The 14,076-nt window shown below is 43.4% G+C and overlaps 1 protein-coding gene across 1 annotated transcript; it reads left to right on the top strand.

The window, feature by feature from the left end:
- Window positions 1-11,736: 11,736 nt before the first annotated feature.
- Window positions 11,737-13,650, top strand: LOC119805039 (polypyrimidine tract-binding protein 1-like). Its single transcript, XM_038316839.1, has 2 exons — window positions 11,737-12,130; window positions 12,416-13,650. Exons 1-2 carry the CDS (start codon window positions 11,767-11,769, stop codon window positions 13,648-13,650), a joined length of 1,599 nt encoding a protein of 532 aa, XP_038172767.1. The 5' UTR covers window positions 11,737-11,766.
- The last annotated feature ends 426 nt before the right edge of the window (window positions 13,651-14,076 follow it).

Raw genomic sequence — 14,076 nt, 5'->3', positions numbered from 1 at the left:
CCACAGTTTGTGTTGTCACAATGTGACCTCCTTTGTGGTGACGTCATTCTTCGTAATGTATAAGACAAGAGCTGTGGGGAATTGGCATGCTTTATTATGCTGCCATTTATTGTCCATATAAATAATAAACAGCTTGAATCTGAAATGGCTTATTGTTCTGAAGATAAACATATATTATTGTGTTCTGCCTTCAGCACAGTAATTTTAGCAGTATTCTCCATAGACCTTAGAAATGCCCCCGAAACAGCCCAGTCACAAACTAGTCCCTCAGCTAGCTTCCCTCCAGATCTTTTGTCTGGAACCACTCACTTCCCTGGAAGGACTCAGTGCCCGTCCGTTGTCCCAGCCTCTCCTGAGACCTCGCGTGCATGGCCTGGAATCTAGTAGTAATTCCGTGCTCAGCAGCTCCTCACACTCCACATCCACACCTCTCTTTTGCTTTCTTTCTGGCCCACTCTGATGCACAGCTCTATCGGATGCATCCCTGTTCGGAATGTATCCTGCCTTTTCTATATCTCAGCCAGGTTGCTGAAGATAAAGGAAGAAAATAGCTAAGCAAATTCTTGACTACTGAGGCATTCCCCCATACAGTCAGACATTTTTCCTCTAAGATTGGATTAACTAACTTTCTTCAGTTTAAGAAGGGAGATATACGTTTAAACCATATTTTAGCAAAGAAGCCAAGAACCATTTAGATTTAGAAAATGAGAGGAAGTAGAGATATAAACTAAAATAATTTAATCCTTACTAATTTTCAGCATATTGCTTCTGGAAAAGATGAAAGAGCAATAATTTGACATATTCTTCCTCTTGAACGAAGCCCCCAGAGGTCACAGTGAATGGAAGAACAGGTTTGAAGATCTCAGTTATTAGACAGCAGAAGAAAAGTATCCTCAAAAATGAGCAACAAATGAGTTAAGTTCTACAGTTCAAGTAATTAAGCATTTATTTCCTCATTAACTTTGCTCCAGAATAAAGATAAATTATATCCACAGAAATAAATAGTATCAGTACCCAAATGTCAGCTAATCAAAAAATAAGAGTATTCAACAGATAATGAAGAGAAGTACCAGTCAGTGATAACTGAACCAGAATTGACATATTATATTTAACACCCAAATACACCTCCTATAATTCAGAAGCAAAACAAGTAATACTGTAAATCTTAATGGGCTAGGGATTTGAATGGACATTTATCCAGAGAGACATAGAAATGACCCACAGATATGTAAAGAGATGCTCAAAATCGCCACAGAAAAATACAAACCAAAACCACAATGAAATACTGCTCACATTTGTCAGGATAGCCATTACCCCCAAATGGAAAGTCAATCAGCATTGCCGCAGACCTTCAGAAACTGGGATCCTAGTTGTACGCGTTTTTCGTGGGGATACAAAATTGTGTGGAATTTGTCTCTGTTCCCTCACTGCATACACAGTGTGACCAGCCCCTCACACTCCTGCTGCCATCTAGAGCTCCTTTCATAGCCCTGATGGCCTGTAAGTCAAAAGAAACCCTTCATCCTTTAAGTTGCTTTGGACAAGTATACTTTCACAGCAAGCAGAAAAGTATTAACAACTAAAGGGAGATATGTACCAACCTAGGGGAAATACTACGACAATTTGTGCTCAATTAAATTAGTCAGGGTGGCCACCATATGTGGCAGAGACCAAGGTGGCAGTAACTGAGAGCTTAATCCTGATTCCCAGCACTCCCCTGCCATGGCACCCTCCATTTAGGTTATCCAAGCCCTTTGCTATTTGCCAGACACACATAGAATCTGAGCTAGTCTCCCTCCTTCTAGAACTCATATTCATTCTCTTTAGCCTGTGTCTTTTTGTAAGTTATTTGAGTCCATTGATATTCAGAGATATTAATGACCAGTGATTTTTTAAAATTCATTAATTAAAAAAAAATACCAATCCAAATTTCCACTCCCTCTCCTCCTCCCATCCCCACTCCAACCCCTCTAATCCTAAAAGAGGATAAGACACTTTGCTTTGTAGAAGGTCCAAGGTCCTCCCTACTACATCTAGGCTGAACAAAATATACATCCAAAGAGGATAGAATCCCCAAAAGCCAGTACATGCAATAGAAATAAATCCCAGCGCCACTGTCAGTGGTCCTGCAGTCTGTCCCAGCCATACAACTGTCAACCACATTCAGAGGGACTAGTTTGGCCCTACGCTTGTTCCTTCTCATTCCAGCTGGAGATGGTGAGCTCCCATTAGCTCAGGTAAACTGTTTCAGTGGATGAACCCTTCATGGTCTTGACCTCTTTGCTCATAGCCTCATTCTTTCTACTCTTCAACTGGGCCTTGGGAGCTCAGTCCAGTGCTCCGATGTGGGTCTCTGCCTCTATTTCCATCTGTTGTTGGATGAAGGTTCTATAGTGACATTTATGATGATCATCAGTCTGACTACAGGGCAAGGCCAGTTCAGGCACTCTCTCCTCTATTGCTTAGGGTCTTAGCTGTGGTCATCCTTGTGGATTCCTGGGAACTTTTTAGAGCCAGACTTCTTGGTAACCCCATAATGGCTTCCTCAATCAAGATATCTCTTCCCTTGCTCTCATATCTGTCCTTCCTCCATCTTGACTATCCCATAACCAATGATTGTTAATTCCTGTTATTTTCTTTTTGGTGATAGTGTTTGGGTGTTTCCCTTCTTTGGGGCTTGTTGGTGCAACACTATCTGTTGCTTATTTTCCTGGTGGGGTGCGGTTAGCTTCCTTGGGTTGTAATTTTCATTCTAGTACTTTCTCTAATGCTTGGTTTTTGGGTAGTTATTATTTGAACTTAACTTTGTATGGAATATCTTGTTTTCTCTATTGATGGTGACTGACAGGTTGCTGGGTATAGTAGTCTGGGCTTTGATCTGTGGTCTCTTAGTGTCTGTAGCATATCTGTCCAGTACCTTCTGGCTTTCATGGTTTCCATTGAGAAGTTGTGTGTAATTCTGATATGTCTTCCCTTATATATTACTTGCCATTATCCTTTGCAGTTCTTAATATTCTTTCTTTATTCAGTATGTTTTGTGTTTTATGACATGGCAAGGAAACTTTTTTTTATCCAACCTATTTGGTGTTCTTTAAACTTCTTGTACCTTAATAGGCATATCCTTCTTTAGGTTGAGAAAGTTTTCTTTTATGATTTTGTTGAATGTATTTTCTGTGCCTTTGAGTGGGAGTTCTCCTAATTCTACCCTTATTATTCTTAGGTTTGGTCTTTTCTTGGTGCTCCAGATTTCCTGGATATTTTTTGTTAAGAATTTGTTGAATTTTAAAAAAAAGTGGGGCCGTGGTGGTGCATGCCTTTAGTCCCAGCATTCAGGAAGTGGAGGCAGGCAGATCTCTATTACTTCAAGGCCGGCCTGGTCTACAATAGCTAGTTCCAGGACAGCTAGGGCTATTACACAGAGAAATTCTGTCTTGAAAAACAAAACAAAAAAAGAAGCTGAGGCAGGTGAGAGAGGTGCCCAGGGTTTTGCCTTCATATGGAGGGCCTAGAGAGTGGGGTGCCCAGCTGGCTGACTGATCACTCGCCTCTTGGTCTGCTCTGTGCCTAACAGCTTTTCTTAAGGAATAACTTTTGTAAGATTAATACATACACATACTCTCTCACACACACAGACACACATACATTCTAAATTTTTGTCATGATATTAATGATCATATAGAGTACTAACTAATTCTAGAAAAAAGTTTCTTCTACCTTCCTGTGTAGAAGGAAGCGGCGGGCTGTGTCCCACCACCCGGCTAGCTTTGCCCAAAATAATTACACGGAAACTGTATTCTTTTAAAACACTGCCTGGCCCATAACGTGGTAACTAAATCCACTTTAAAACCTGAGAGGGCTTTAAATAAAGGAGAGAGAGAGAGAGTTTAACACAGCTTTTTGCTGTTTGCTAGGACATACCGTAGAGAGATTTCCTGTTTCGGCAATAACGGCAGAGAAAAAGCTGAGTCATTTTAAAACGCGGCTTCCTGGTGCTGTGCTGCCAGTGCAAATTCTGGCTTTAAAGCATTTCAGTGGCTTTTATGGACTGGATATTTGTGTTCCCGCTTGGGATAGGAAGGAGAGTGCACTGAGACGGTGCCAATGGCTCCCTGCTCCCTGCCTGCACCTTATCAGATGGAGAAATCAGGCTTAGGCGAGCAGGAGAGCATGGCGATTCCTGCCGCCATAGAGAGAGATGTTCCCAGGCTGCACGGTGCTCTGCGCTTCAGATATGGCTGTAACTTGGATGAAAAGAGTTTCTGTGCTGCATGCTCAGTCTCAGAATTAAACTGCTGAGTGCGGCTCCAATGTGGACTGCTGTGTGCCTGGAACTGTGTGCCTGGAACTGTGTGCGGCTCAGGGGCACCAAATGACTGAGGCAGGAGAGGCTTTGGCTCTGCTCCGCCATGCTGAACTGTGCTGATCTCAGGCAGGAACTATCTATTGTAATTACCATGATAACAGCCCAGTTAAGGTTTAGACTTGGCTGGAAACAGGCGGTACCGTATTACCTCTACATGGCGCAACTTAAGTTTTTAAGAAGTGGTTAACATTTTAAGAAATGCTCCTGGATAGTAAAAAATTACAGATTCACAATAGGACAGATTCAGACATAGAAGACCCCCATATGGGTCACAGTGTTGGATGACTGTACGTAGGCTTGAGAGAGAGAAAAAATAAATATATAGAGAATAAAGTTAATGCCTTAAAAAGGGGGTAAAGTCTTTAAAGAGACAGAATAAAGTAAGTGATAGAGTAAAAATAAGCCACGTAAAAATGGAAAATTCACAGAGAGTCTGGATGATGTATTTTATTGTGTTTTCTTTGAAATTTTTGACTGTAAAGGAGCTAAGTACAGAGAGACATTTCATTATATGGGCTGCCAGGCTAGACCAGAATGAACATCTTAATGGTATGACTTCAGAATTTGGATCTAAGAACATGATGCTTTGGAAAAGAGGGTCTTCTTTTGTTTTCACAGAGGATGACATCCTGTGGATTGCTTCTATCCCAATATGGTATGATAGACCACGCCCTCCTGAAAGGTTGCTGTGAACACCCTCAAAAAATTACTTCGCTCAACTGCCGACTGAGATGAACCTAGCAGACAGGTTATACCATAAAAGATCTGATTAACAGCGCCCCCATTCAGCAGGAAGCAGTTTGGAGAGAAATAACTGCGCCCACATTCCCAAATATTGTTTATAAATGTTCTTTTACATTTAAAGGGGGATATGATATAGAGATGAATAATTTGCAATGGTATGGATTTTAAGGTCAATTTGTTATATGTATATGTATTTCTGATCTTGATTAAGCTATTGTAATTGTGTAGTTCATTTAAAAATGTAATGTATAATTAGGAAATATAGGTTGTTACTGGATAATCATTGATAATAGTCAAGCTTGTAGTCACGTTAGTTAGATTTTCTAGATGTGCATAGATATATTTCAGATAGGCATTCTTCATATCTTTCAAAGACTGCAGAATATGGCATTTAATGTTTTAATAACTTAGGGTTTTTCAAGACAATGAGACACGTCTGCTCCTGGCAGCACCAATCTACTTCAAGAGGAAGATGGGCATCGAAGAGGCTCCTTATGGACTTTGTTAGCCATTTGGGCAAGAAACTGCTCTTGCCTGGACTGTTGGCATAAATTGGACGCAAAGAACCCACAGAAAGAGGACTGCTGGACTTGCCTAAAGGTGAGATAATCTTTCGGGGTTCCTGATTTATAAAAGGAGTCTGTGAGACATTCTGCAGGACACAGCAGAAAATGACTGAACTTTGGAATTTCCTGCTTCATGGAAAATCTGCTGGACACTATGGGCCTGTAGGCTGAAGATGGATGCCCCAACGGTACAGAGGAACTTTGGGTGACTGTCCAGGCAGCGAGCTGTCTCTGTCATTTCTAGAGTTTGAAAGTTGCATATGACTTGTTTACTAAGGTAATATTATATCCTTCTGGAGTCTTTGATGGAGTTGAAGAATAAATAGATAGTTATAGCTTTCCTTAGTTATGATAAAAGATAAAATAGATTTAAATATTGTAACTGTAATTCTTGCTTGATAACTGTTTTAGTACATGTAATTTTACTATGTTAAAGCCTTTCTTTTTTGTTTAAACAGAAAAAGGGGAAATGATGGAGGAGAGTTATCTGTCTATGTTACTTTCATTGGTTAACTAATAAAGAAAACTGCCTTGGCCCTTTAAGAGACAGAAAATTAGGTAGGCGGAGTAGACAGAACAGAATTGTAGGAACAAGGAAGTAGAAGGTAACGCGGGGGATAGCAAAACAGGGCTCCTTCCGGCGCCCCGATCCTTTTTAAGGGTATCCTACTCCCCTGGGGCAGCCACGCCCCTGAACGCAGGGATTGGGCCAGCTGCCCCAACATTCCTGCACATGATTTCTGGCTAGAGTCTCCATCAGTTTTCTGCAGAGAACCATAAGCACGTCTAACAGCAACTTTGAAGTCTCCACAGTGATGATTCCTCCAGGACAGTGATAATGCCACTAAGCTAAAAAATAACACCTGAAGTTCAGTTTTTGGACTACAAACTTCTCAGAACAATTTGGAAGTGGCTAGCTGAGATGATTCAGCCTCACAGTTCACTCTAGCCAGGATTTGAGACAAACCTTGTACCTTCCCAATGTGTAGAGACTGCACAACAAATGATACAGCTACCTCTCGCAGGACCTAAAAATTAACTCAAATTTTCCTTTTTAGGATTCCCTAAAGATACCATCACCCCCAGACGGCAAGAAGTAAATTTAAGTATATGATGCCCACTTTCCCAAGAGGTGGGTGGGTGGGTTTTGGTCATTCATTGGGTTATGGACATTTGTCATCGTTTAGAGGGATTGGTTACAAGTTGTTATTGATTATGGGGAGGAAAGTTGAACAAAAGAAATTAGATTCAAGATTCTTGTTTAGAAAAGAAAAAAGTGGGCTATAGATATGATAGGATAAAAGGCACATTATTGAATCAACTCTGAAGAGGAAAATGTGGATATAGATATAAGATAAAAAGTTAGATCATTGAGTCTACTTTTTAAAAAGCAACTACTAGTTTTAAATGTTTTATATTGGATTGGATGTTTGTATTTTTATATACAAATTTTGTATACTGATACAAATTTGAGATTAATTTTTGTTAGAACATACTGTACATATATTTCTAGTTTTGTTCAAGGTATTGTACCTATACAATTCATTTAACAATGTAATGTAAATTTTTAGTCCTTAAAAATTTTTATTAGCGACTGTTTAGGATAATAAGAAAATGCAGGGGTTAGTAGATAATCACCTATTATAATCAAACTTGTAGTCACGTTAGGTATGTTTTCAAGGTCAAACAAAAATATAATTTTTGTAATTCTCTTGGCTGTACTTCCTCCTTACTCAGTTAATATTATTTCCTTCTTGGTTCTCTGAGGGAGTTTAAGACTAAATAGTTATAGTTTTCCTTGTTTACCAGACACAGAAAGCAAGTTATGTTAGAAAGTAAATTAGGTACAAGACTTTGGACTCACCAAGATAGGACAGATATGGAGTATTTTCTCTGAATTTGTCAAATTTGTCAAATGTGAATGGACTAGACATTGTTGATGCTTTTACTGCCTGTATATAATGTATATAGTTATTGTACTTATTGTATATAGTTTTTCTTTTATTAGTTATAGCCTTTTTATTTTATTTATATTTAGGGAAATATGGTGGTATATTATTTGTATTTTAATAAATAAAGCTTGCCTGAAGATCAGAGAGCAAATCAACCATACAAGTCAGTCACACAGGCCATGGAGTGGTGGCACACACCCTTAATTCAAGGACTTGTGAAACAGAGGCAAATGGATCTCTGTGAGTTCAAGGCTATCCTGGGCTACACAAAATTGAATCTGTCTAAAAGAGAACCGGAGCTCACACAAAGGTGCTCCCTGCACTTGGGATCACATACATTTAATCCCACAACTAGAGAGGTGGAGACAAGCTTGATATGGCTGGGCAGAGAAAGGAATATAAAGGGGAAGAGACCAAAACTCAGTGGAGTTTGGAGTCTGAGGTTGTTGGAAAGCATTGCAGGATCTCCCCGTTGTTTGTCTGAGCCTTGGTAGAGGTAAGATCTCTCTAGTGGCTTGGTTACTTTGCTCTTCTGAATGTCAGCCTGAACCCCAGTATCTGTTTCTGGGTTTTTATTAGTCACACTACATGATTCTATACATGAAAGACCCTAAAGAGTCCAGAAATCTTCTACACCAATAAACACATTCAGAGAAGTAGTAGGATACAAAGTAAACTCACATTAATCTGTAGTCTTCCTAAACACAAAAGACAAGCATACTGTGAAAAAAATCAGGGAAGCAATTTCATTCACCCTTCAAAAAATCTTCCAGTAAATCTAAGCAAGTAAGTCAAAGACTTGTATAATGAAAAGTTCAGGACTCAAAAGAAGAAAAAGGGAAGCTACCAAAAGACAGAAAGCCCTCCCATGACCATGGATTGGTAGGATAACACTGTGAACATGGACATCCTGGGCCTGGGCCTGGGCCAGAGCAGACCTGAGACAGCAAACTCCACAGGAGCAGATGTAGGGGAGCAACCAATGAGCAAGTGGGCCAGAGTCAGAGGTCAGAGATCTCTGTGGGTTGGGCATGAATCTTGGACCTTCAAGAGAGTAGACCTGAGCCAGGACCCCTGTGGGTCTGGATATTAGTCTACGACCTCCCAGGGAGTAGGCAGGAACCAGAGAGCTCTGCTGGTCCAGGGATGAGTCTGGGACCTCTGAGGGAGTAGACCTGAGCCAGGATCTCTGTGGGTCCAGACCTCGGTCTGGGACATCAAAGGGAGTAGGCAGGAACCAGAGACCTCTGCTGGTCCAGGCACACCTAAGTCTGGGAACTCTGAATAGATCAGATCCAGAGTCCTTTACAGGACCAACCACAAGCCTCTGCAGGAGCCTGTACAGACCAAGGACATTCAGAAAAACAGGTTTGAGCCTACAACCTAGGCTAGAACAGGCCTGAGACAGCAAATTCCACAGGAGCAGAGCAATGCCCAGGAGCCCTGAGCTACGTCCAGGAACACTGAGTGACCAATGGGGAAACTAGAACCGTGGCACTGACTGTACCATGAGGAACAACCATCTGAGCCTTGAATTCGCTGGCACCTAGAAGATTAATCACCAGAGTCACAGACAGCCCCAACCACACGTATTACAGGAAATAATGAGTATACAAAATAAGAACACATGTAACACCACAAAGAGCAATATGACACCAATAAAATCTAGTGGCCCTACAACAGCAAGACTTGAACAACCAAATATAGATGAAGCAGAAGAAAATGACTTAAAAATAACTTTAGAAGAATGTTTAAAACTCTTAAAGAGGAAATGAAAAATTCCCTCAAAAAATGGAGGAAAAGACAAACAAAAAATTGGAAGATATCAGCAATCCATTAAAGAAAACCAAGAAAAACAATCAAACACATGAAAGAAACTATTCAAGACTTGAAAACTGAAATAAATACAGTAAAGAAAAGACAAGCTGAGGGATTATAGAAACAGAAATCATGAGAAAATGACCAAGAACCACAAATGCAAGAATAAACAGCAGAATACAAGAGGGGGAAGAGAAATTCTCAAGAGCGGAAGAGAGAATAGAGGAAATAGATTCATCAGTCAAAGAAAACATTAAATCTAACAAAAGCTTAAACCAAAATATCCAGGAAATATGGCAAAATTAAGAATAATAGGTATAGAAGAAGGAGAAGTTACACTCAAAAGCACAGAAAATATATTTAACAAAATCAAAGAAAATTTCCCAACCTATAGAAAGATATTCCTATGAAGATACAAAAAGCTTACAGAACACCAAATAGACTGGACACAAAAAACATTTACATAAGTGACCCCAAAAATTCTACCAAGGAACTTATACATCTCATAACCACTTTCAGTGTGTAGCAGGATACAAGATTAACTCAAAAAAAAAATACCAACCAATAGTTCATGTCAGTGCAGCTCATTTCCCACAGGGAAAGAAAAGAGAATGGAAATAGTTGGCTTTTACAGAATTTGAGATTTTAAACTGGCAGTAAGTTACCTAGGGTACATAGAGTTTTCTTCACTTTAATACAATTCTTGCATTTGTCCTAGCATTTACTTTAGTGAACTAAGGCATAAGAAGAACAGTGCACAGACAAGGAAGCAAAAATCATCTGTGGTGTACAAAGGGAACAAATGCTTGTTAAGTCTACAGAGCAGTGCCATTCATGTGCTCATCACGATGCCCATTATAATGAAAATGACTGGACCAGTTCAAAACTGCACTGCTCTCTATCTGGTCATTCACTCTGAGTGTCACCACATTAGTAGTTAGGTCATCATGCATGCCTGCTTTTTAAAATTTGAGGACACGGGACTCTACTCTACCTTGATTTTCACAAGGAAGCACTCCTAAGTTTGAGAATGTATGTTTTACGTGGTTTCTATTTGCAGTGTGTGTTTTTCAGGCAGAGGGTATCAGCAGTGAATAGATACCTCCACATCTCAGCAACTCTGATGTGATGGAACTGTAGTTATCATCGAGAACTGAGCCCTCATTCACATGATGGGGGATGGAAAGAGCCCATTTTGTTCAAGTGATTTATTTGAAGGACCAAGAATTTTGTTGAGAGGCAAAATGGAATTCTTCCCCATTTTCAGATACTCCAGAATTCGTAGAGGACTTTCTGACATTATTTCTTAAATGCACAGTTTAGAAACTATCCAGTTACATAACTCCAAGCACTCCCTTGATTTCTGTGACTCCTTTCCCAAATCCTGTCTCTCCTTACTAAAGTCCTTGAGCTAAAACATGAAGTCCTCTCGGAATGTACTGGCATCTCCTCCACTCTGCCCTTTGCACAATAGCCTCATTGAGAAGATTGCCAATGGGAACACACTGTAATTTAGCATCGTTATCTCTTTCTCTTTGGCTGAAACACTGCAAACTACAGCTAAGTCATGATGTCGTCTAACAAATAATAATCTCAAACCCAAGGGGAAACTTCAAATAGTAAGTGGTGTTTAAACATATGATGTACATCGAAGAAACATGATCAAAGAGTTTCCAGGTACTGACTATACTCCTCAGGACTTGAACTAGGGATGCCAGAACTTCATGAATGTTAATCCTGCACCATAGAGATTTTCAAGGAAAGAAAGTATAGCTCCAGGTCTAAGTGGGTAGCCATCAAGATCTGAGACTGTATTGTTTCTGCCTTCATTCCAGGCAGGATATATGGGGAACACACACACACACACACACACACACACACATACACACACACACGGAGGGAGAGGGAGAGAGAGACAGACAGAAACAGACAAGGAAGAGAGAGACAGAGAGTTTCAGAGACAAGAGACAGAGAGACAGAATGCAAACAAATAGAAACACAAACAGGGAGAAGAGGGAGAGAAAAAGAGCAGAGAGAGAGAGAGAGAGAGAGAGAGAGAGAGAGAGAGAGAGAGAGAGAGAGAGAGAGAGAGAGAGAGAGAGAGAGAGAGGCAGAGAATGCTGCTGCTCTGGAATAGTGAGAGGAGTGTCTCAGTGTTCAACTGCAGGGACAACACTGTATCAAACAAGGAGGGCTGGGCTATTCACTCCCCTCCACTGCATCTCCTGCCATTCTGCTCTTGTTCCTTACACGCAACAGTTGGTTGAGGGCTGTGGTGGCAGGAGCTCTTCTCTCTGCCTTTGTCCAGAACCAGTCTGCTGTCATGAGCAGGAACTCACCCTCTGCACCCCGAGGAAATGACAGCAAGAGGCTCAAACGGGATAGCAGGAGTTTTGAGGACCCATCGAGAGTGATCCACATCCACAGGCTGCCAAGCGATGTCACCGAAAGAGAAGTGCTCTGTCTGGCGTTGCCATTCGGGAAGGTGTCCAATCTACTGTTTCTGAAGAGCAAGAACCAGGCTTTCATGGAGATGAGCACGGAGGAGGCCGCCAACACCATGGTCAACTACTACACCTGGGTGGCGCCTGTGCTGCGCGGGCAGCCTGTCCACATGCAGTTCTCCAGCTACAAAGAGCTCAAGGTGAGCAGATCCCACGACCAGGCCAGTGCTCTCTGGCAGGCAGGTGCCTCCAGGCAGGAGGGTGAACCCAGGCAGGGGAGTGCCTCCAAATGGGCCTGGGCCTCCAGCAGGGCAGGTGGCACCGGCCAGGCCTTTGCTTCTAGCCTGGAGGTTGCCCCCAGGCAGGGGAGTGCCTCCAAATGGGCCTGGGCCTCCAGCAGGGCAGGTGCCACCGGCCAGGCCTTTGCTTCTAGCCTGGTGGTTGCTCCCAGCCAGGACTGCGACCACACTCAGGTGGATGCCCAACCAGGCTGCGCAGGTGCCTCCAGCCAAATGGGTGCCCAGCCAGGCCTGCCAGTTGAGAACTCAGACCAGGCAGGAGATTTGGCCTCGGCCGCCCTTGCCGCTGCTGTGGACACAGGGACAGTGGTGGGCACGCACAGTCCTGTGCTCAGGATACTCGTGGAGAACTACTTCTATCGGGTGACCTTGGAAGTGCTACACCAGCTCTTCTCCAGGTTTGGCACAGTTCTGAAAATCATCATCTACAGTAAGGACAGCCGGTTCCAGGTGCTGTTACAGTATGCTAACACACTGAGTGCCCAGCGTGCCAAGCTGTTCTTGGATGGACAGAACATCTATGACGCCTGCTGCACACTGCGCATTGCCTTCTCTAGGTTCACTGACCTCACAGTCAAGTACAACAACGACAGGAGCCGTGACTACACGCGCCCAGACCTGCCCTCGGGTGCCAGCCCACCCGTGCCAGCCCAGAACAGGGCCACAGAGTTCGATGCACCTGTCGTGCTCCCAGCTTCTCCATATGCAAGCACCGGGTCACCTCAGACCTTTAAGATTCCCCAAACTGCAGGCTTTGCCATCCCAGAAGTGGGTAAGGCCCTGGCACCCCTGGCCATACCAGGAGCGGCTGTGGCAGCAGCGGCAGCTGGAGCAGAGAGCCCAGTCGTCACCTCAGGCTCCCCAGGTGTGGCAAACGCTGTCCTCCTGGTTGCCAACCTCAACCCTGAGAAAGTCACACCCCAAAGCCTCTTTATTCTGTTTGGTGCCTATGGTAATGTGCTCCGGGTGAAGATCCTGTACAATAATAAGGAGAACGCGCTAGTGCAGATGGCTGACGGCAGCCAGGCTGAGCTGGCCATGAGGCACCTGAATGGGCACAAACTGTACGGCAAGTCTCTCTGCGTCTTGCCGTCGAAGCACCAGAGCGTGAGGCTGCCCCAGGAGGGCAAGGAGTACCAGAGCCTCACCAAGGACTATGCCAACTCCCCGCTGCACCGCTTTAAGAAGCCCGGATCCAAGAACTTCCAGAACATCTTCCCACCCTCTGCCACGCTGCACCTCTCCAACCTACCCAGCTCGGTCTTGGAGGAAGACCTCAAGAAACTCTTCTCCAGCAGTGGGGGTTCTGTCAAGGCCTTCAAGTTCTTCCCAAAGGACCGCAAGATGGCGCTGATCCGGATGGGCTCAGTAGAGGAGGCCATCCAGGCTCTGGTCGAGCTGCATGGTCACACCCTAGGCCAGAACCACAACCTGCGAGTCTCCTTCTCCAGGATCACCATCTAGAGGACCCTGCTGGACCCTCTGCAGACAGCTTCCTCCACTAGAGAAAAGACATTTAACAGCGGCTGCAGTGACCTGAACAGAACAGAGACAGGCTGCTGTCTGAGGTAGAGAGAGAGAGAGAGAGGAGAGAGAGAGAGAGGAGAGAGAGAGAGAGAGAGAGAGAGAGAGGAGGGAGGGAGGGAGGCGAGGGGGGAGGGAGGGGAGGGGAGAGAGGGTTGCTTTTCTCTTTTACTCGTTCTCGTCTCTCTCCTCTCTCGCTCTCTCTCCTCCTCTCCTCCTCTCTTCTCCCCCCCTTCCGGAGGGTCAGTGGCTTCCTTGATGTTAAAAGGACTGACTGTGGTACCCTTTGCTGGCAGTCGGGGAGGGGGCTCATGCAGCCCTGTTATGCCTAGGAAGGGCAGGGTGCTGCCCCCTGGAGCTCCAGAC

The sequence above is a fragment of the Arvicola amphibius genome, chromosome X (genome assembly GCF_903992535.2).
Source record: "Arvicola amphibius chromosome X, mArvAmp1.2, whole genome shotgun sequence".
Classification (NCBI taxonomy): domain Eukaryota; kingdom Metazoa; phylum Chordata; class Mammalia; order Rodentia; family Cricetidae; genus Arvicola; species Arvicola amphibius.
The sequence above is the reverse complement of the archived record's forward strand: the minus strand, read 5'-3'. Positions and strand labels throughout refer to the sequence as shown.

Coding starts and splice junctions, on each gene's coding strand:
- LOC119805039 (XM_038316839.1), top strand. CDS start 11,767: ATGAGCAGGAACTCACCCTCTGCACCCCGAGGAAATGACAGCAAGAGG. Junction 12,131..12,415: donor CAGTGCTCTCTGGCAGGCAG/GTGCCTCCAGGC, acceptor GTGCCCAGCCAG/GCCTGCCAGTTGAGAACTCA.